At 40.0% G+C, this 23,062-nt stretch overlaps 1 protein-coding gene across 1 annotated transcript in view; it reads right to left on the minus strand.

Moving 5' to 3' along the window:
• Positions 1 to 23,062, minus strand: part of LOC131231304 (CSC1-like protein RXW8) — an 80,929-nt gene that overhangs the window by 31,191 nt on the left and 26,676 nt on the right. Inside the window, exons 4-5 of the mRNA XM_058227451.1 lie at positions 11,815 to 11,878; positions 11,143 to 11,352 (exon numbers count right to left, since the gene is read on the minus strand). Coding sequence (XP_058083434.1) covers positions 11,143 to 11,352; positions 11,815 to 11,878 — 274 coding nt within the window. The remainder of the gene's footprint in view (positions 1 to 11,142; positions 11,353 to 11,814; positions 11,879 to 23,062) is intronic.

Raw genomic sequence — 23,062 nt, forward strand, 5'->3', positions numbered from 1 at the left:
ATAATCTGAAAATAGGGACAATAGGGGCAAGACCCCAAACATCAAAGTGGACTAGGTCAAATGGTCTTGGTTTCTTGTCAGATGAACTAGGAAGAAAGACAATCCGGTGATGTTTGGAGAACTCACAAGTTTCACAACATAAAGGTATAGATACAAAAATTCAAGGAAATAAGAGCTTTAATCTAGACAAGGATGGGTGCCCTAAGCGACAATCCCACCTAGACACTGACTCCTTATCTAAAGACAATGCACTAGTCCCTATCACAGAAACATCATCTAGGAAGTAAACATCGTCACGTTCATGGCCCCCACTAATCATCCGCTTCGTCTGGTGGCCCTAAAATACACAATGAGGGGGAAAGAATGTTACTGAACAATTCAAGGTAACAGAACTAACAAATAATAGATTGAGGGAAAAACTAGGAACATGTAGAACCAATGACAAATGCAGGGAGGAAGAAAGCTAGTAGATATAAGTTCAAGATAAAAGGGTTTGGTTACCATATGCAACAGTGACGAAATGTAATTGATTAGAAGGAAGATGTGAATTGAACAGGTGAGGCCTACCAGTCATGTGAAAGTTAGCTCCAGAGTCAATGACGTAAGGCAAAGGAGAAGAGGACACATGGAGAGCAGTACCTGACTGGGCTATAGCAGCTCCAGAAACATCAGGAGTGTCACGAAAATGAAGTCGCATGAAGGCATCATAGATCTCATGAGAGACGAGGACAGTATCACCTGAAGGAGACTTCCCTTGAGGTTCTACAAGTGAAGGCTACAAAGTTGGATCGGCATCAGAAGGTGCACTACTAGCTAAAGATGCATTCGCCAAGGATGGACGACCCATAAGTTTCCAACACCGATCCACAAAATGGTTTGTGCCCCCACAATGTGTACAACTGCGAGATGCATCACATCCACATCCACTTCGGCAATAATTGCCACCACGATTGATAGCACAACCGGCCCTAATTGTTAAAACCAAAATCATGTCCACGCTCAGGTGCTCTAAATGCAAGATTGAAAGACCGGTCACCAACTGCATATGCAAAGTTATCAGATGATACAAAGGTTGATGTGGTTGAGTTAACAACACTGGATCATAGCATAAATCGCAATCAAAGGAGGAAGAGAATCCATCACAACGATCTACACACGAACACCTTTATATTTAGAGTTAAGGTTGAAAAGAAACTGCATGCTTCAGGTTTCTTTTCATAGTTTACAAACAAGATCATAACTTTCTTCCTTACGGACGGAAGAGGATGATAGAGATCCAACTCATCCCACATACCTCGAAGGGCAAAAAAGTACTCCTTTAGAGATCGGGAATCCTGCTGGAAAATGTCGATATCTGAAATTAGAGTTGTACACGAGTCGAGTTAGCTCGGTCAGCTCACTCGACTCAACTCTGAAAAGCTCAACTCGCCTCGGCTCGAAATTGGATTCGGACTGAGTTGAGCTAGTTTTTAGAGCTCGAAAAAATTTTGAGCCAAGTTCGAGCTTGCTCGAGCTCGACTTGGATCGAACCTCAACTCAAATCGACTCGGATCGAATCGGCTCGGTGACTCAGTTATTTTGATATTGATGCAGCTCATCGAGTGTTTGATGAAATGACTCAACAAAGTGTTGTTTTGAGTGCATACATTCTTCGCGGGATCGGCTGGTAGTGAGAAAGGAATGGATACGAAACAAATTACTACAAAAAAAAAAAAAAAAATTTACATTATAAGACTACACTCATATCTTTATTTTAATGCTGCTCGCCAAGTGTTTGATGAAATACGTGAACATGTTGTTATTGTTTTGCATTCTGTGAGAAATTGAAGATGCACTATGTGTTTGAGAATATGCCACATCAGCTCGAACTAGCCCGAGTTGCTGACCGAACCGAGCCGATCTAGCTGATCAGGCTTGAGGACCGAGCCTAGTCGAGTTTGAGCTTAGTTTAGCTCCTAGCCGAGCCGAGCTGAGTTGTGCCTTTAACTCGTGCACAGCTCTATCTGAAATCAACTTAAAAACTCTCCTTTGCTTCTGGATACATGTCATGGAGGGTATCCCATATCTTTTTTGTAGGAGATAGAAACATAATAGAGTTACTGACAGATGGATCCATACCATTAAGTAATCAAGCCACGACTTGGTAGTTCTCCTTGGTTCAAGATTTGTAATACCCATTTGTAGGGTCTGGGGCATCATCTAATGTGTAGATAAGTCTATCCCTTCCTCCGAAAAATAATTTCACGGACTGAGCCCAATACAAATAATTATTACCATCTAACTTGACTGTTGTAATCAACAAGGGGTGTGGATTCCAAAGACCCCGCACCAGATCCAGAAGAGAATCTGCCATCCATATGGTCCACAAACACTGAACCGAAGCAATGAGACACTTATGGAGGAGCTCAAATGATAAGGGCAGTCACTAGACTATACGAGACAGATTTCCACACAGCAAAAGATCCAAACAATGGGTTATGGGTCTACGAAGAAGAGAAAACTCAAAATCCAACAGAAAACTTCACAAAAAAACTTGCACAGGCATAACACACTCGCCTCAAATATACACCAGAACTTTTGGAGTATGTCCAGGGTCCCCGGGGGCTAAAAACGGTGGAGCCACACCACTATAGTGCCCAGAAAACACCCAAAAAAAATTCCCCTTGATCAGAAAAACTACCATGGATGCCTTCATATGGTAAACCGATCCACCCTAAGAAGAAACCCCCAAAAAATCCTTACCGTTTGAAAGAAATCGCAAAAAAAAATAAAATAATAATAATAATAATAATAATTTGGGGTTATTCCAACGGACTTGAAAAACGGCCCAAACACGCCTTAAATCAGCCCGAAAAATCTTGGAAAAATCACCATAATTCCTCTAAAATCAAGCTGCATCACATCATGTTCTTCCCGGCAAAACCGGTCATACAATATGTACACTTGTTGATGTCAGCCGTGTAGTTGCCGATGTCAGCAGGCCCCTACAGCTCCAATCAATGTGAGTGTCCCTGCTGGCTATGATACCTAGTAGAGTAGTAAATATTTGAGGAAGCAGATGAAAGGAATGGAAAAGATGAGAATGAAAGAGAGAGAGAGAGAGAGAGAGAGAGAAGAGGTTTGAAGAATACGTTGTTGTGTAAGGGCTTCCAACCCCACACAACCTTTTTATTATAATACTAAGATTACAATAAAGTACTCCATAGGAGCACCAAACACTATGAACATGCACACACAAAAAGATAGAGAAGTACATAACTATCTGTAATGGCCGCGATGGATGAGAATGTGGACATGGACCTCGCCTCTATACACATTTTGGGGGTACAAATCACTCTATTGATAGATGTTGGGATCTTGTTGGTTGTCCATCTTAGGCCAGTGTGTCTGTAGCTAGTAGTGTCTCCATTAGTTCTAAGACAACTTCACAGCCAGCTGCAATAGAGAAGTCTTCCTCAGGTAATGTTGTTCTTTTGTTTCACAAGGCCTGTGATGCATTGATGCGACTTCATGTTCGTGATGTTCCTGACCCTTCTAGAGCCTCCATAGCCTAATCAGGTACTGGTCTCTATGTGTCCTCTTCTCCTTCTCCCTAGATCATTGACTCTAGAGCCACCTCTCATATGACTGGTAAGTCTCATCTGTTTAGCTCTTATCTTTCTTCTAGTGAGACTCATTTTGTTACTATTATTGATGGAAACCAAATTCTTATATCTAGAATTGATTCCATCAAGCTTTCTCCCTCCATGCATTTGTCGCATGTTCCCAACTTTCCCCTTAATCTATTATCTATCAATTCTCTTACGAAATCATTGAATTGTTCAACAACCTTCTTTCCTTCTCATTAAGTGTTTTAGGACCTCCACACAAAGCAGATGATTAGTAGGGGCCATGAACATGAAGGCATTTATTTCTTGCATAATGCAGCATCTAGTGCCTTGTACTTAAATAGGGAGTCGGTGTTTAGATAGCATTGTCGCTTAGAGCACACATCCTTGTCTAGGTTAAAACTTTTATTTCCTTCAATTTTTGTATCTAAACATTTATGTTATGACACTTTTGAGTTCTCCAAACATCATTGAACTATCTTTCCTCCTAGTTCATCTAAGAGGAAACTCGGACCATTCAAGCTAGTCCACTCTGATGTTTGGGGTCCTGCCTCTGTTATCTTTATATATATATATATATATATATATATATATATATATATATTATTGCTTTTATTGATGATTGCACTCGAATGATATGAGTTTATTTTCTAAAATCTAAGCATAAAGTGTTTGATATATTTAAAGTATTTTATAATGAGGTGGTTACCCAATTTTAATGTCCTATCAAAATTCTATATTCTGATAATAAGGGCAAGTATATGTCGCATGTCTTTCTGTCCTTTTTGCAAGACCGTGGTATTTTACCCCATACTTCATGTCCGTGAACCCCTCAGCAAAATGGTATGGCTGAGAGAAAGAACTATCACCTTCTTGAAGTTACTTTATGTCCTCTTACTTGGTATGAATCTTCCTAAATGATTTTGGGATGATGCCTTGTTTACTGTTGTATTTCTAATTAATCGCATTACATGTCAAATATTGTCACACAAGTCTTCATTTGAAATTTTGCATCCACATGATAAACTTTTTTCCTCTATCCCCTAAGAGTTTTTTTTTATGTACATATGTTTTGTTCAAATTTGAATGGTAGTAATGACAAGTTGAATCATTGGACAACAAAGTGTGCATTCTTAGATAACTCTTGATCACAAAAGGGGTATAAATGTTATGACCCTCTAACTAGTAAGAGATGTATCCACCGAGGTGACCTTCTTTGAAAACACATCGTACTTTTCTAATGAAATGAGATCTCTACATAATCCTCTTACTAATCAGGAGGAGCATGTGCAGTCTAACTCTACATTCTTTCCAGTATCTTGTCTTGACGATGTTCTCACTCCGCTTATCTCAAAGCCTATTCTTGTTAATCATCGACGGACTAAATCCTCTACTGATCAACCACCCATCATTTCATCGGCTTCTGTTGATGGTTCAATTACAAACTCTATATCTACTGATCATCTACCTATATCCTTGCGCAAGCGTCCCTGCTGATGCATAAAGCATCCCATTAGTAATTTTATTTCATATCACCATTTTTCACCTTCCTACCAGACTTTTGTAGCTTCCATATCCTCGTCTGTAACCCCACGTAATTTGAAAGAAGCTATGAATAGCCCTTATTGGACTAAAGCTATGATGGAAGAAATGCAGGCGCTCAAAAAGAAGAAACAACAATACCTGAGAGTTAGTTCCCTTACATGAAGGCAAATAGACGGTTGGATGCTGATGGGTTCATACCATTATCTTCCAAATGGTTTTATTCATTGTTACAAGGCACGGTTAGCTACAAAGGGTTATACTCAAACATATGGCATAGACTGCTATGAGATATTATCTCTAGTGGCCAATTGTGGACACCCACCCCAGGCTGATAAGCTGATTGATTTTGAACAGATGGATGGACAATTGAACCCCAATCCTAAACCCTATAAGCCTAAATCCTAGGAACCCCAATCATTAACCCTAAACTCATCCCATTCAACCTAGTCGACCCAGTCAGCCTATCCCTAAACCCTAGGAACCTAAAACCCTAGAGCCTTGAGTCAACACGGCGAGTCAAATCACTAAGTCAACTCAATCGGTCAGCCTACCCAACCCCACAACTTAGTCAACTCACATAGTTAGGCCCAAAAGCAAGCCTAATTGGAGAAATGTTCGAAACCTCAAAGCAACAACCCTCACAGCAGAGAGCCTCCACACGCTTGGAGGATGTTGCCTGCCAAAGCAAGGAGTCCAAGTGGGGACTGGAGGCAGCCAGGTTGCCGTCGGCCACGTGGCACTCCCCCTCTTTAAGGCAGCATCCCTCAAGCATGTGAAACTCTCCTTTTTCAAACATTAAGTGTGCGGTTGAGGTGCATTTACTCCGATGCCCATCTCCTTATCCAAAATTACCCTTTTACCACCTCATCCAACCCATGAGACGATGCCATGTAACAACCTCCAATCCCAGCAGCCCTTCAACCACTTTTTGCCCCTATGATCACCAGGAATTACCAGAAAACCGGGTTGGAAAACTATAAATAGCCCCGTTCCCTTCTCATTTCAAGCATCCCTTTCCATCTTTAAGGATCCACCCCCATTTAGATCCCTTCTCATTTTAGAGAGCACCCATCAAGAAGCCATCCTTCCACCAAGGAGAGAGAGAGAGAGAGAGAGAGAGAGAGAGAGAGAGAGCCCGGCCCTGGTCTACTCTAGCTTAGCCAAAGTCCAAGCCTCCTGAGCCACCTAAGTTCAAATCTGAGCCACTCAATCTAGCCTTGCGACATTATCGTTCATCCAACCGTTCAAGCTTCTATCAATTCCATCAAATTAATGCATTAGCATCGTGCAACATTCATTCCCTTCTCAACCCCCCTGCTCCTCATATACATCAGCATGCATTTTCATCATTTTCACACATCTGACTAGTGGGCCGTGTACTCTGAAGCTTACCGATATAATTAGATCTTGCCCATCAAAAGCCTTAGCCAGTTAGCCGTCGTTTTAGCATATACATTGCATTCCATCGTTTTCTCGTATCTAACTGGCGAGCGTATGCTCTAAGACCTACCAATATAATCGAGTAGGTCCATTAGAAACCTTAGCCGGTTGGCCGTCATTTTATCATAAGCATCCATACATACATACACCTTGTACTTGATCATTTTGAATGCATGCTCTGCGGCTTGATGATATAATCGGATCCTGCCCATTAGAAATTCGGATCGATTAATCACCATTGCCATTGCATTGCATTGCATTATACTTTTTGCATGTGAGAGCTAACCTTATCCTTCAGAAATTAGTCAGATCTTGTGAAGTAAATACCGTACATCTATACAGGCAGAGTGGGTGCTTAACACCTTCCCTCTCTGTAACTATGGTCCCTTACTTGGAATCTCTGGAACGTAAACTCACGAGTCATCTTAAGGTTAAAAATCTTCGGATTCTCAATCTTAAGCGTTTTTACGGGCTCTAACCGACTGTAGAATCATAATAATTGGTTAGTGGCGACTCTGGTCAAATATTACACCCTTTACCCCCCTTTAACAAAAGCCCTCAAGCGAAGCAACTAGCGGAAAGAAGAGAGTAGATCTCCCGTACCCTCGAGAAACTTGCCCTCCAACATCCACACCAATCTTAATTCTATTCATGTGATTATCTACTTGGCGATAAACTTGTCTTAGCCCCTATTTCAACGAGACGTGAAGAATGTGTTCTTTCATGGTGATCTTGCCGAGGAGGTCTATATGGATCAGCCTCTAGGTTTTTCTATGCCTCGCGACTCACCTCTTGTATGCTGCTTAAAGAAATCCATTTACAATCTCAAACAACCCTGACATGCCCAGTTTGATAAATTCAATCATGCTCTTCTAGATTTTGAATTTGTTCGTAACCAAGCCCATCACTCTCTATTCGTCTGTCATCGGCCCACAGGGATTATGGTGTTGATTGTTTATGTGGATGACACTGTGTTGTCCGACGATGATACCGAGGGAATGGTGACCATTAAATCTTTTCTCAAGGCTCAATTTGAGATCAAAGATATTGAGACTCTTTGGTATTTTCTGGGCATTGGAATTTGCTCGATCTATGTGCAGAGTTGTGCTCTCTCAAAGGAAATGTGCCATTGATCTTCTCTCAGAGACCAAGATACTATGATGTAAGCCTACTACTACGCCCATGGATAATACTCACAAAATTAGTCCTAATGATGGTGAGCTCCTCTCTGATCCTGGGATGTATCGGCAGTTGATTGGTTAACTTATCTAACTATTACTCAGTTGGATTTTTCATATGTTGTGGGTGTTGTAAGTCAATTCATACATGCCTCACGTGCCGCACATCTGACAGCAGTGTATCATATCCTTCGGTATCTCAAATTTTCATCAAGTATAGGTTTACTTTTTCAACAACATGACCACCTTCGTTTGTCTAGTTACTTTTATGTTGATTGTATTAAAAGTCTACAAGATCGACGGTTTACATTCGGGTACTATACATTTGTAGGTGGCAAGCTTGTCACGTGAAAGAGTAAGAAATAGTCCATTATGGCACAATCTTCTATCGAGACTAAGTATCAGGTGATGACTCATGTGACATGTGAACTTATTTGGCTTTGAAACCTCGTACAAGAATTTGGTAATAATCCTTCGAGTCTCATTCCTTTGCATTGCGATAATCATGTTGTCATTCACATTACCAGCATTTCGGTATTCCATGAGCATACGAAGCACATTGTGGTTGATTGTCATTCCATTCAGGAAAAAGTTTCAAACAGGAAAATTGTGACTCATTTTGTTTGTTCCAGGGAACAGTTGGCCGATGTTCTTACCAAGTCTCTCAGTCAGGATGCTCTTCTTCATATCGTTGGCAAGTCGGACATGATCAATATCTATATTCTATGCCCCAACTTGAGGGGGAGTATAGAGAGTACAAAGTGGTTGTGTTTCTTTTATGTTCCTTTTGGGCGTATGTATGTACAGTGTTGAGTACTCCTGTGGAGTATGTATTTGTATTTCTAGCAATATAATAAAAGGAGTGTTGGCGCTCACAATAAAATCCCTATTACCAAAACTCTCTTCTCTCTCACTTCTCCTTCTCTTCTCCTCTCCTTGTCTTCCCATCTCTCCCCAACTCACACAAATCAACTTGCCAACAGAGAAGAATTTCATTCTTTATTGGGTTTGATTATGTTAGAGAAGAATTTGTTTCTTTCTTAAGTTTGATTATGTTAGCCCTTTTTCCAAGCTGAGCCTCATTAGGATGCTCCAGCTTCAGGAGGAGTGTTAAAAGGTTGATAGTTGAATAAGGCCCATTAGGCCCAAGTCCATGTAGAAAGGCCCAAAGGCCCCATTCACCTTTCACTATTATAAATAAGAGTAGAGGGTTGGGTTTAAATAGACCCAAACCTCCTCCTCCTCCTCATTGCAGCTTCTCATGAGCCCTCATGATTAGCACAATGTAGCCGTTTAACAATGTGCATATAGATTTTACACATAAAATTGAGGAATCAGACAAGTGATAAAATACGAATATGTTACCATTTTGAAGCATTTGGGTATCATAGCTCTAGATGTTGTGAGGTGCAATGTAGTGAAGAAAAAAGTGATGGATCTATTTTTCTACCTCCTTGTAAATGAAGCAAATGTTAGGGTCCCCATGCTGTCAGTGGGCAAACATGGAAATTTTGTTGGGCTGTTGTTGTCCAATATAATAATTTCACCCTATAGTTGCACAAAGCGTGAATCAAAGCTAGTGGCAAAAATTTGGGTGTGTGCACAAGGAAGTGTATGTTTCAAAATGTAAACAAGCACATATAGGTAGGAAGTGGGAGTGGAAGCGAGAGTCCGAAGCAAGAAACAAAGCAGGAGCAACACCTATTTAGAAGGATCCTGCAACTAAGCTCCACCAATTCCAGGACCAACATCCATGAAACTCAAGATGAATGTTAAATAATGTATATCAAACATTTCTACATATCAAATATTAATTTTTTTACATTACCACCCTTGAATAACAGTGGCAATAATTTTGGGTATGCAATCTCTTTCTCAAGTTCTTCCTTTTTAATTTTATTTTTCATAATGCTTCCTTTGTAACGTGCATCATTAAAGAAGATAAGTTGATGTAGAACGTGTCACAGATATGTTCCAGCATGGTTAGGCCAAAAGAAGGTGGACCGTAAATTGACCGTAACTTTTTATCTGGGTATCATTATGGGACGCACAACTTATCAATCTTTACTGAAATGGGCCATTTGAGGTGAACCGACCCACGAAGTGGGTCGCATCTGTTCGTTTTGTTAGAAAACGCACGCTTTCAGCTCAAAAATGAATTTTTAGAAAAAAAATAATTACTATTTTTAGTAATTCCAAATTTTTTAATATTTTCCTATTTTTAGAGTATTGGATTTTCTTCCTTTTTAGAAATAACTTGTAATTATGCAAGGACTCTTTCTAGCAAGAGTTTATTTAGAATTTTTAGTTTTAGGATATAGAATTTAGAAGAGTTTTAGTAGAATTAGGATTTTTATTAGAGTTAGAATTTTGCTATTTTTGGTAATTATGAATTTTGAGTTTTACTTTTCTATATTAATGATGTAATAGGGACATACATAGCAGACAATTATCCATTAATGAAATTTGGATTTCTAGAATTATTTCTAGTTGCTATCTTTCCTCGTGGATTCAAGGCATCTCTGTGAGGAGTCTAGAGAAGCTCCGTGGATTCGGAGTAGTTATCCCCCTGAGGAAGACGGTGATCGACCCCATCACGTTCATCCCTACGTCATAAGTGCTTCCTCTGAAGCATGCTTCACCTTGAGCTTTATGCTTCCTCAATTCCTTCTTTTCAATCTTTGTTTTACGTGTAACTCAATCCCACTCACTTAGTTTATGGCCTACTCGATCAGGTTTATAAAAATTAGTGCATGCAAAGATAATATTGACAAAAAAAGGGGATATCATTTCATATAATCCCTTTATAAGTCTTATAGAAAGTAAATCTAATTGTTATTCCATCAGTCCCTCAATGTTGATTTGAAGGAAATTCAATTTATACTTGCATAGACGTACCATTTTGATACTACTATGAAACCAGTCTTTTTGTAAAACAGTGCCCTAAATTGGTAAAAGCCAAGTATCAAAGCATCATTGGTAGCTCAACAGTTTTCTTATAAAAGATGAACCATTACTTGCACCACGTTAAATCCTACACATATACAATGAATACTCAAATGGATCACAAAGACCGTATGTCACGCAAAAAACAAGGTAAAGAAAACAAGAACTTTACTGATGGGCATGACTTTCTATAAAATCTACATGCAATGTGATGAAGAGCAAGCACGCAACTTGCTCCATTCTTATTTTATAGATCAGATAGTACCTCAGTCTTCTAACAGTTTAAGCCTCATAAGCTCTTGGAGTTGGAAATAATAATGCACATAAAGAACTACAAATGCAGAGGGATAGTTCCTATGATGATCATAAAATGTCTTTCTATGATATTAAATAAGAAGAGATAAGAAACCATGATAAATGCGCACCATCAGCCTCTGAACTTTTCCAGTCCGATAAATCATTTGGTGTGCTAAGTAACTTGATGCATGATAATTCATGAAGAAATTCTTCACAGCATCACTGAATGACTCTTCTGTAGATCTTGGGATGGAACGAACAAGAACTGTAAAATGACTTGGATTGGCAGGAGATCCGGTAAAATGTGCTAGCCTCAGCTCAGCAATTTTTTGGTATTCCTAGAACCATAAAAAGCAAGGATAACAAGAGAACCTCTCACAGACAAGTTTTATGAAGATCATCAAGTGAATAATGAAATCAAACAAGGACATATTTCTATTGTTGAAAATAAACATTGGGTACATTGTCTTTTCTGCTCCTATGGATCTTGCTGATCGGGCCAGTGGGCCGGCAGTAGGGTTCTGTGGGGCCCAAGCCACGGCCACTGTGAAGCCCGCTGCTGCCCGTGGGTGGGCCCTTGCCAGGGGTGGGGGGCAGTTGAAGAAACTGCAGAAAAAAGTGAGAGTTGAAGAGCTCCTCTCCCTTAGCTTCTTTATTTTAATAAATCTCAACAACAATGAGAAAAGTGAAGTTGGTTTAAAAAGATAGAACAAAGCATTATCATGCCCCACAGCAGCACCAAAGACAATGTGCACCATGTGTCATTTCCAATCATTTTCATTAAGGATGGGCATTCTTACAAAGTAAAGAAGAATGCAAGCCGAAAATGTTATGATGTATAATGCTAAGCAGTGGGCCCAAAGCCTGCAAAGAAAATGTTAAACATACACACCTGAATTAAACACATTTTAAGAATAAAATTGTACATAGAGAAATAGAACATTTCTTACAGAATACGATTCAACACCCCATCAAACAAAATATGGTTTCATTTGTTAACAAAGCGTTCTAGTTTGATGCTATGAGAAATCAATTACATGATTAAGATACTTCTCTAAAATGTTTGTGGCCCAAGTTTGACGTGAAGACATGAAAGCAACCTTCAACCCTATCAGTTCATAGGTGAGTCTGTTTCATATCTAAGTACTGCTTTAACAATGTTCAAAATCCAAGAATAACATCCCAAAGAGCTCATCTATGTTACATTTCATATCAAACCAAAGGGCCTTCTTACTTTATGGCATAACTGTTCTTGTTGCTTAGGCTCAAGCATAAAATGCATCATGCAGTCTTCTGAACCTTATCATGCATTCCATAAGCTAGTCTTCAAAATAGCACAACCATAAATATCAGAGGATACCACCAAGAGGTGGGTGGTCATCCAGAACCCATATAACTTGGACCCACTACTTTCCAAATTAACAGGCTTACCTTTTTCGCAAGAGTTACAAAACAATTAGTGCAAAGACCCACACGGTTAAGTAGGCTGAAATCTAAGACATGATGCTAAAGAAATTTAGGAATGAGGGAAGAAACATGAGTCAGAAACAAGTTCCTTTCATATGTTAATGGAGGTGCCCAAAGAAAATAATAACCATACGCTGTCGATGAGCAACTACCAAAAATAAACAGATAAATAAAACAGATAAAGACCACTTGATCATGATGTATTATTAGACAGTACCAGTTTCATGGCTATCCAAAACTACCTCATCGTCTTAAGGCCAGTGTATAAGAGGTCATAAAACAAAACAACAGTTTGGACTCCCCTTTGCTAGAGAATCTGCTGAGTTGGCCTCCCTAGGTACATGACAAAAGGAGACCCGAATACAAGCAACAACGGCCTTAATTTCCATTACAACACACACACACTTCCGCAACACTAGCTCATCACAGGCATCCAAGACAAGGACATGAGTCACCTCCAAGAGTCTTTTCTTTCAAGAGTTCACCTTCAACAATTAATGATATTTTTGTCACTTTTTTTGGTGGCACACTTTTTGCTCATTAGCATTGTTAGAATGGCACGGAATTGGTCCCGTTTGAAAACTGGAGTTGGCTTTCAGACGAGCCAAAGCTCAAGCAAATTCAATACTTTTTAAGTCATAGCCAATTTACAAAAAGCCTATATGGTTGTGACTTGTGACCACATTCAGCAGTATTTTGATCATTTTTATTGTTTATCAAAATAAGTGGCCTCAGGAGTTGCATGGAACTTAGGCTCAATGTCTTAAATATCGACGATATTGACCGATATGTCCCACGATATATCTTGTATCCCACCTGTGCGATACGAAACGCACAGGTAGTGCCAATATATCCCACATGTTCAAATGGAAACAAATCCATTGGTTCTTCACGTTTTGCATAAAAAATGATGGACTTTGAGCTTTGATTTCGATATCCACTGGTTTTTCTTGTTCTCCATGTTTTTTATTTTCAAAAATTTTCTTCAACCAACTGTCAATTGAGACTAATCTTGAAGTATTTAGAAGTATTTGATGAAATGATCATCACATACACTCTAATTTCGAAATTTGAGTGTAAGTGGTCCAATTTTGGAAAAATTAGAGAAAATTCGAAAATTTCCCGATTTCTCCCAAATTGATTGCAATTTTGCACTCCAAACACGAAATCAAGCATATACAAGGACTGAATTGATTTGTTAAGCCCTTGTCAATTTTCGAAAGATAAAAATCATTTTTAAATTAAAAATTAATAAAATATTATTATTATTATTATTATTATTATTTAAAAATTTTCCTTAAAACAACTGTCAATTGAGACAAATTATGTAGTATTTAGGATTGTTTAATGAAATGATCGTCATATTTACTCTAGATGTTATCCATTCAATTTGAATATAGTTGTCTTAGTTCAGTCAGACAGTGCATAGCTTAGGACCCTATACAAGGGAAACCTACTATGTGCACTTATTTGTTAAGATGTTATGATTTAAAAGTGTGTATTAAGGTCTTTTTTAACAATCCCTGAAGTTTCATTGAAAAATTCAACCAATTTCCCAATGCTTCCCCATGTTTCCCAAAAAGTGCGATAAATTACCCGATACAAACGATATATCCCGTGCGATAACTGATACATATATGTATCCCAACGGTGCGATACTTAACGCGATACCGATTTTTCGAACAATGCTTTAGGCTAATGGTCCTATCAACACATGGCCCAAATCTCGCACATGTGCGCCATGATCACCTCTTCAATCTCTCTTCCCGGGATTTTGATGTAGATAGGGCCGCGAACAGTTTCATGGCCAAGATGGATTAGAAAAGGCTCGGTTGATGATAGAAGTGATCCGGACCGTTGGACCTTGAATCGGGCGTATCTCGCAATCCGGAATGAGTTATCGGACGTAAAATATATGATTTTGGGGTGGAACACGCAAGCCGAATTTGCAAAATACCACCAAATCGACAGTCGTTTCCCTATTTTAATTATGTTTTACTATATATAGTAAGTTTTACTTTGATTATAACTCTTCATCTGTTGGGCTTTAGGAGTTGCACCCAACGTGAAAAGTGCTTAGAATAATTAAGAGAACAGCTTGGTGAAGCCAAATAGGAAACTTACTATTTTTGGCAGAAAACCTTGCGCACTAGTAGACATCACGACCGTCTATAAATAGCAAGTTTACTATTTATAGTAAGTTGCGAATTCTAGGAATTTTAGTTATAGTTTGATTCTGATTTCTCTTCCATTACTTGGTATCCCCATTTAAAGGGTTGTGAACTCGTTTATTTCATTCATCAATCAATTTCGAATTTTATAGAATTTATTTTCTATTTTTCTTGTTCTTTCCTCGTGGATTCGAGGAGTCTCTGTGAAGAGTCCAGAGAAGTTCCGTGGATTCAGAACAGTTATCCCCTTGAGGAAGACGGTGCTTGACCTCACATCCTCCCCTGCGTCAAATTTGCACTTGCATTTCTCTATACTTAAGATGAGTTACAAGAACTTGTCATCCAAACCTACAGCTTGAGTTCCATGTAACTCCAGAATTGCCAATCAAAGAGCATGACTAGGGTTTTGGAAACTCTTCTTCCATGAAAGGAAGTTCCATGGAACTAGGCATTTATTGGAACTCCAGTTCCATGTATCAAATAACCCAATAGAACTCCCGCTTATGTTCAGTTTCATCCAACCAGAAAGTGGCATCACCAATCCTCAACTCTTCACCTGGGTTTTATCGCAGTCACTACTTACTAACATCCACTTCCTAATCAATTCTGAATTGATAACACCCTCAAGTTCTTTAGCGTGGGATAGCCAACATAAGATAAGAGTGCTTGATGCTCCCTGACCACAACCAATATCATGGATTCCAAATGCCTCGCATGAAGGCATGAGGACGCATACTCCACAGCACTGTGCCTATCTACTCGAAGCAACCCTTCGCCCAATTCATGATGCTACCAGGCTTGCATTACATAATGTCAAAGAAATTTTGATCATCATTGTTCGACAGATTGCCTCATAAAATATGAGGTCCATCAGAGGGAGTCTATTGCATTTCTGATTGTTCCATTCACAAGTTGCAAGATCAGCACAGTTTCTGCTAAGGTAGAGTAACTTAAGCTATGCATGGCAACTGCTCAATGAAATTTGCTAGATCAACATCTAGGCTCTAGAGAGGATCGATTGCAACCAAGAAATGCAAGTGCTCAATGGACTGCCTGATTGTCACGAAAGCTCTTTGGGAGGGTCAATTGCAGCTTCAAATGCTGCAGGTTCAACAAATTGAATGATCCAGGTTACTGCACCCAAATCATCGATCTCCATCTCGATTTCCATTTTCTTTCCTCCTCAAACCCACTATACCATCCAAACCCAAGCTACACACCACATGACTGCCATTGCCGCCCATCACCCTCCCCCCAATCTTCTTCTTTTCTTTCTTTCTTTTTTATAGATACCAAACGTCCAATCTATCCCACCGATTCCCCAAAATCAGTTCATATTTCCCTCATGGCTTCGCGAGATCGAAGCCATGAACGACGTTGCGATGAAGTGAAAAACAAAGAGATTGAACACCTCCAACAGCAAGTCAAATGATTGACCGAATGCATAGAGTTCAAAATGCTAGGACATCAAATTGTGCATCATGCAACTCAACACTCGCAAAATTGGTCTCTTTGGTCACAACTACAATAGTCCACAACCACTGGCAGTCCGTTTGGTTGACGCACAAAACTGAGGAAAATTCCAACCCCTCAACCGTCATCGAATACCATACCAATTTTGAACATTTCCTCATTCATGATTGTGCCTAATGCACGTGCAAGAGACTTGGATTTCGACAAGGCTCTGATCTTCGATAAGGAACCTATAAAGTATCAAGACTTCGTTGGACATCCAATCTTCAATGAGGAACCTATTAAGTACCGAGACGTCATTGAGATTGAACCTACGACAAAGAGCCAAAGGAAGTTGGCATGAGTGACCTTCTATGATGACTTTCAGTTAGATGTAGCTATTCCAGCCAACACTGACGGATTTGGATGAAAATGTTGTGATGGCTAATGTCAAGGCTGGCAAGTTTACTGCCACACTGTAACCTCTCTTGAAGCCATTTGAAGATGAGTAGTGAGAAGAACTTAAGCTATCTTAGTTACCTCCCTTGATACTCATGAGTTGCAACAAGTGTTCCATATATCAGCGATAACGGAATAGCTAGGTCAGCGATACCGAAGCTGCTGGCAGTTTTAAATTTTGCGAATATCATCAATATTATCCATATCGGCGATATTTTGAGGGGGGGGAAAAAAAAAACCCTCATAAAAGTTCCCTACTATTAGCAATACCATCAATAATATCCCCAATACTAGTGAAACATCCTTAAATAGGCGAAAATTGATAGAAAATTTTCCAAAAGCCCAAAAAAATCTCTGGTTCTGGTTTTTTTTTTTTTTTTTTTGGGGGGGGGGGGGGTTAGGTGATTTAGATCACTCTTGGTTTTTTATTGATTCAAAGTTTGAATTTGGGGAGAAATTTCGACTCAAAATAAAGACAGGTTGGAAGTTGAAAAATCCATGGGCAGCTCATTTTTTCATATGTTGACATAGATTGCAATAGAAATCTATGTATGTATGATTCGACACACAACTTTGTAGTGAAAAAATTAATATTAAGAGAAAAAATGGGGCAAATTGGTGAAATCCTAATTTTTTCCATTTTTATATTGGAAAATGTGTGCTTAAGTGTTAATGGAAATTTATTTATTAATGAGTGTTGGTTGATCTATTAACTGGCTACAAATTTATATATTTATTTTATACATTTTTTAACTACGCATGGTTAGGCCCCTCTAAAATGTAAACTTATTTATGTATAATTGTTCTTTACAATATTTTGATTACTACATTATAAATATGTGTATTTTAACATCTCATGAAGTTTCGCTGAAAATTTCCACTTTTTCCGAATGTTTCCCTTAAACAGAGATATTTTTTAGAGTATTGGCAACAATATTAGCAATACTGATACATGATACCATATCCCTGATCATTGATACATAATGATACCAATACTCTGAAGACTGGTTGTGACATTGGGAAAAAAGGTGGAAGTTTTCAGCGATTGATGCAGCACAATTCTAGGTCAACCTTTGGCTAACCATTCATCAAGGAGTGGACCACAATCGTAGCCTATGAAGGACCAGATTTCGAAAGTTATGCAAGAAGGCAAGGTTTTGAATGACGACATTGGTGGGAAAACTGGCCAGGCCCAAAAACAATAAAATACAGGGCATATCAGACCCCTGTCAAACGATGCAAGCCCATGTCAGGTCATGAAAGTAATGGAAAATAAAAAATGTAAAACGTCATAATCTTCTTGTGTGTGTGTGTGTGTGTTTAGCATGTATTCGATCAAGGCGTGTCAAACCATTATTTCACAACAATATAGTCTGTCAGCTTTGGCCTATTGAAAGCATTGTTCGGAGTATCCTCAATATTATCCGTATCTCCAGCTCAGTGGTACCGTAACACTGGTAGTGATATCGATAACATTGTAGTATCAGAAATTCCACATATCGACCATATATTGCTAAGTATCGCCAATATTTTCAATTGTGTAAATTCCCGGTGTCGCTTGTATTGCCAATGTATAGCCAACATTTTTGTTTGTGTGAATTCCAAAGGTCACTTGTATCGCCAGTGTATTAGTGATATTTTGATAATATCACCAATGTATCGCTAATTTTTCGGTATCACCAAAAATCTGTTTATTAAAAAAATTTCCATTTCGATTTTTTTATGAGCGCATGGTTGTATGTTGAAATGCATGTTTGTATGTGTGTATATGTATATATGGATGGATGGATGGATGGATGGTTGGTTGGATAGATGGACGGACAGACTAATGGAGATGTGTGTGTGTGTGGACGCATGGATGGATGAATGGATCATGCATGTGTGTTTATATGTATGTATGTGCATGAATGGATGGATCCACCATTTTCCCCATGTCTCCCCAATGTTTCCTTGAGTCAATGATACATGCTTTTAGGCACCATTAAAAAGAAACTTATTATTTGATTCCTAAATACGCAAATATTCATCTGTCGCTATTAATTGATTCTTAAATATACAAATATGTATAGCTTAGCATCTCATGAAGTATCATTGAAAAATTCCATCATTTTCCCCGTGTTTCTCTAATGCTTCCTTGAGTCGACATAAATGCTTTTAGATCCCATTAAAGAGAAACTTATTATGTATGCATTTTTTTTCAATTATTTGATTATTAAATATGAATATCGGTATTTTAGCATCTTCCGGAGTTTCGATGAGAAATTCCATCATTTCCTCATGTTTCCCTCAGTCAGTGACAACTTTCCAGGTATTAGCGATAATATCAGTGATATCAATACATAATTCCATATCCCCAGCCAACGATACATGTAACGATACCAGTACTACGAACACTAGTTGAAAGTCAACCAAATAGGTCCTAATCAAACACAAATCAAGCACAACCTGGTGGATTAGGGCCCATTACCTATGCATACAACAAAGAGAGGATGAAATAATGAGGGGACAAAATGACAATTTACCCTTTCTTCCAATACTAGCCCCAAAATGGTCTATTCCACCGTGTTGACCGTAACGGCCCAACATCAATGCCAACATAGGCCAATACAAGCTCAACATAATAGATATTTAAAACGATGCATGAAGTTATTTGTATATAATTTATTTTTTATTTTTTGGGATGGGGGGGTAGAGGCTCTCACTTGTGGCTACATGGAACTGGACATCCGATTGGATCAGCTAGGACACATCTTCACCTCTGGAACAAACAAACCTAGCTCATTTAATAGGGCAAGTTAGGAATCAACGTGATAAAAGAACACTCTAACTCTAGGCTTAGTTGCCCAAACTCAAAAAAATTTGTGGATGAAAGCTAACAAGTCCAATGTAATAAGGTCCCAACACAACTGAAAAAAGGCTAACGGATAACCATCTAGGCCTGGAGCTTTGTCATGTTGAAGGTTGCACACTACTGCCTTAACCTCCTCTTCAGAGAAAGGAGCCTCGAGAAAGGCAGCTTCATCAGAGGAAAAACATGTAAAATCCATATTATCTAGGCTCAACCTCTCTCAAGGCTCCTTACTCCTTAGCAAGGTGTTCCAAAACGTTCACAATGGTTGTAACGGCTACCCCTATTACCATTATGATACGGGCCCCCGTATTAGCCGTGACGACCTTTTTTATTTAAAAAAAAAAAATTGTTACGGGGCCGTTACAAGACCATTACAGGGCCTTCACGGCATGTTTTTTCCGTAACAGCCGTCACGGCCGTTTCGACCCAGTAACGCGTAACGGCCGTTACATAACCGATTTTGAATACCTTGCTCCTTAGAAAGAAGAGTTGAATAGAAGCTAACAATAAGGTCGTCGCAGATGGCATTCTTGTGTGAGTCTCTTTCCGTCGACCAGGAGGGAGGAGATATAATTGACTCGCTCTAGCACTCGCAATGCCATGAAAGAACTTAGCATTCTTATCGCCTTCTTTTAGCCAAGTGACTTTAGAATGTTGATGCCACTTGATCTCCTCCTCCCTGAGCTAGAAGCAATATTTGGCAAAGAACTTATCTTTCTCGAGCTTCTCCTCTGCAGAAAACAGACCCCTCTCCTCTTTGATTTCCAGCAGTTGAATGGTTTGCAAGATGGAATCCATCTCGAGTTCCCACTAACCGAAAACCATCTTTTAGATCGTGACTTTTCTTTGAGGATCTTAAGTTTCTGAAAAAGCTTGAAGCCCGCATGACCTAAACCGAGAAGGAAGACCATCATTCCAAAATCAGATTCCCAAATCCATCCACTTTGAGCCAAGCCAACTCGAACTGAAAGGGCTTTGGGCCCTAATCAACCTCATCCACCTCAAGCGTAATAAAGCAATGGTCAGACACGGTTCTAAGAAGGCTCCTCTCCCAAAGGCAAATCCATTAGAGCATTCTTAATTACCCAATCTGAAAAACCCTTCATACTGCTAGTAACCCGATCACCGTTCAACTTTTCACAAGCAAAGTGAAACACGTCACAGAGAGAGAATCGACCCGCGAGCAATCCTCTTTAGCCCATAAACGAGGGTCCGAAAGAATGAAAATACCCCCATCAGAGTGCAAACCCAATCGCACTGAGGGTTTCCCAATCCACCCTTTAATAGCCCGAGATGGATTCAACAGCAAATTGATCCACCTTCTGGAGCTTAGATTGTTGAATAATCAAAATATTAGCCTTGGATTTAACACACAAATGCTTTACTTGGGCACAACCCTTACAATCACTCCTTGGAACGGCTTTAGCAATCGTGTCATGAGAAGCACCAAGGTTCATCAACTCCCTATCACCTTTTCGTCAACAAGGAGACTGACTCCATTTTTCAAACCAAGCTCGTGGCGCTTTCTTTAGTCCGGCCTTCTGTACCTTGCATAAGTTGTTGGATTTGCTTGAACAGGGGAGGATACGCCATCGAAAAAAGACAGAGACCCCTTGCCTCCACAAGATGAAATAAGGCCACAGAGTTCTTCACGATCCTCAAAGACCATACCCAAAAGTCTTGACAAACAGCATCAAGAATCCACCTCTTGATCCTAACGACTTCTCTATCAACGCAAGGGGAGGGGGATAGACAAAGGTCGAATCTGGTCTGTAACTGCCTGATTATTGCAAAAGCTAACATCACACTATAGGAGGGGAGCAACCATTGCATTCCTCGGGAATCCAAGGTTCAACATCGTGGAGGTGGGAGTGTAAGGGATCATAGGAAGTGATTCAACGTGATTTGAAATGCCAAGATCCGACTGTTGGTCAGTAAAGGGGGAGCAGACAAGCGAGGCTAGGGAATGATTTTATTTTTTTTTGGGGGGGGGTGGGAGGGGGGGTCGGAGAGAGAGGTAGCTCTATAGTGTCCCTGGGGGGGGGGGGGGCGCGGGGCAGAGGATCAAAGAAGCAGAAGAGGCAGACTTACCATTAAACACATCAAATCCCAAATCCTGGCCATAGGGACAGGGACCCGAACCATACTCAAAAAATTTCAAGATTACTAAATCGCCATCGCTCTCATATCCCGAAACCATAGATGTTCGGCATGCATCCATTACCATAATAACCATACCAGTATGATTCTTCAGAGGTCCTACCCCTCTGGCAAAGGAGAGATCGGTGTCGAGCAGACTACAGAAGGCAGAGGAGACAACAAGACACATGTCAACTCTACATTAATACCCCAGTACGATTGACAACGGTGCAGCTATAGAGGCCACATTAATACCATCAGCATCGGGCGTCAGAAAAATTGTCTTTACTAGCCACGCGGATAGAGCAAGGGACAAGGCAACGTAAATGCGAGTGGACTCGATTAGTGGAGAAAAAATCTCCTCCTACCATGTAGTGAGAACGGGGCTTAATGGGCAGTCGAAAGAAGGGCGAAAACAGGTGAGTGGCATCACCCTGTGTGAAGCAAACACCAGGTGCCCCACGTCGCCAAATAGCGATCAAAAGCAAGCCATGTAGCCCTCTATTAAAAGAGGGAAGAGAAACCTCTCTGTCTCGCGACATGGTGGATACGATCTGACCATTGAAAGAGTGGTACAGGTGTCGACTCCAAGCGATCCCTCCCCGACATAGCAAAGGAAAAAAGAGAGTTTTGTCATGACAGACAGATGAGATTGAGGCACAAGGAAGGGATGAGATGAAGCCAACTAGCCATGCCCCTCGATCCCAACCAAACATGAGGCGAAACCTCTCCCCGTCTGGAGCGATGGAACAAAAGCAAGAGATGCCCCAATGGCCAGATAAGATTGAGACGTATGAAAGGTCCGAGATGATGCCACCTAGCCTTGTCCTTCAATCCCAGCCGTACACACACCCTGCAGAGAGAACATTAATTCGTGGGAGTACCGAACACAAGCTCCTTCTCCGAAGCCTCCACACCCACCCTGAGCAAGGTTACACTGCCTCTCCCCTAATGCAACAACCTCAAATTGACATATGCATTCCATTCTCACTGGATTTTGGGCATCCTCAGCCTTAATCAGCACTGATTCCAGGAGCACGTTGTGATTCTTCATACGAATGCAACCAAACGAAAATCTTCCCAACTGAGCATGGATGGATCAATGTTAACCACCTCACCCTAAGCATGAGCTGATGTTGATTAGGGCTTCTTTAAACCATAACTCTAGCCGCAAGTTACAAAGATGAACCCATGAATCTAAACAGCTTAAAATAGACCAATCTGCCCACTTAGAAGTGAGGCCACTAGACCAGAATCATTAAGCCAACCTGCAAAGACGAGACAATCCATATCCTCATTCTCTCGAATGAAGAGCTAGAAATCCAGCTCTAACATCTGTCTGATAGCATAATCCTCTGGTCGAAGGCTGCGGTTCTCGAGCAACCACAAAGAAAGATCTTTCACAAAAGCGTCAAGTTTAAGAGTAGCCACCAAACACCAATGCGAAGTAGACCAAGCCTTATTAATGACTTGAGGATGAACCACAAGCACTGGTCCTACAAGAGACAC

This window comes from Magnolia sinica, chromosome 17, assembly GCF_029962835.1.
Source record: "Magnolia sinica isolate HGM2019 chromosome 17, MsV1, whole genome shotgun sequence".
In the NCBI taxonomy this organism is placed as follows: Eukaryota; Viridiplantae; Streptophyta; class Magnoliopsida; order Magnoliales; family Magnoliaceae; genus Magnolia; species Magnolia sinica.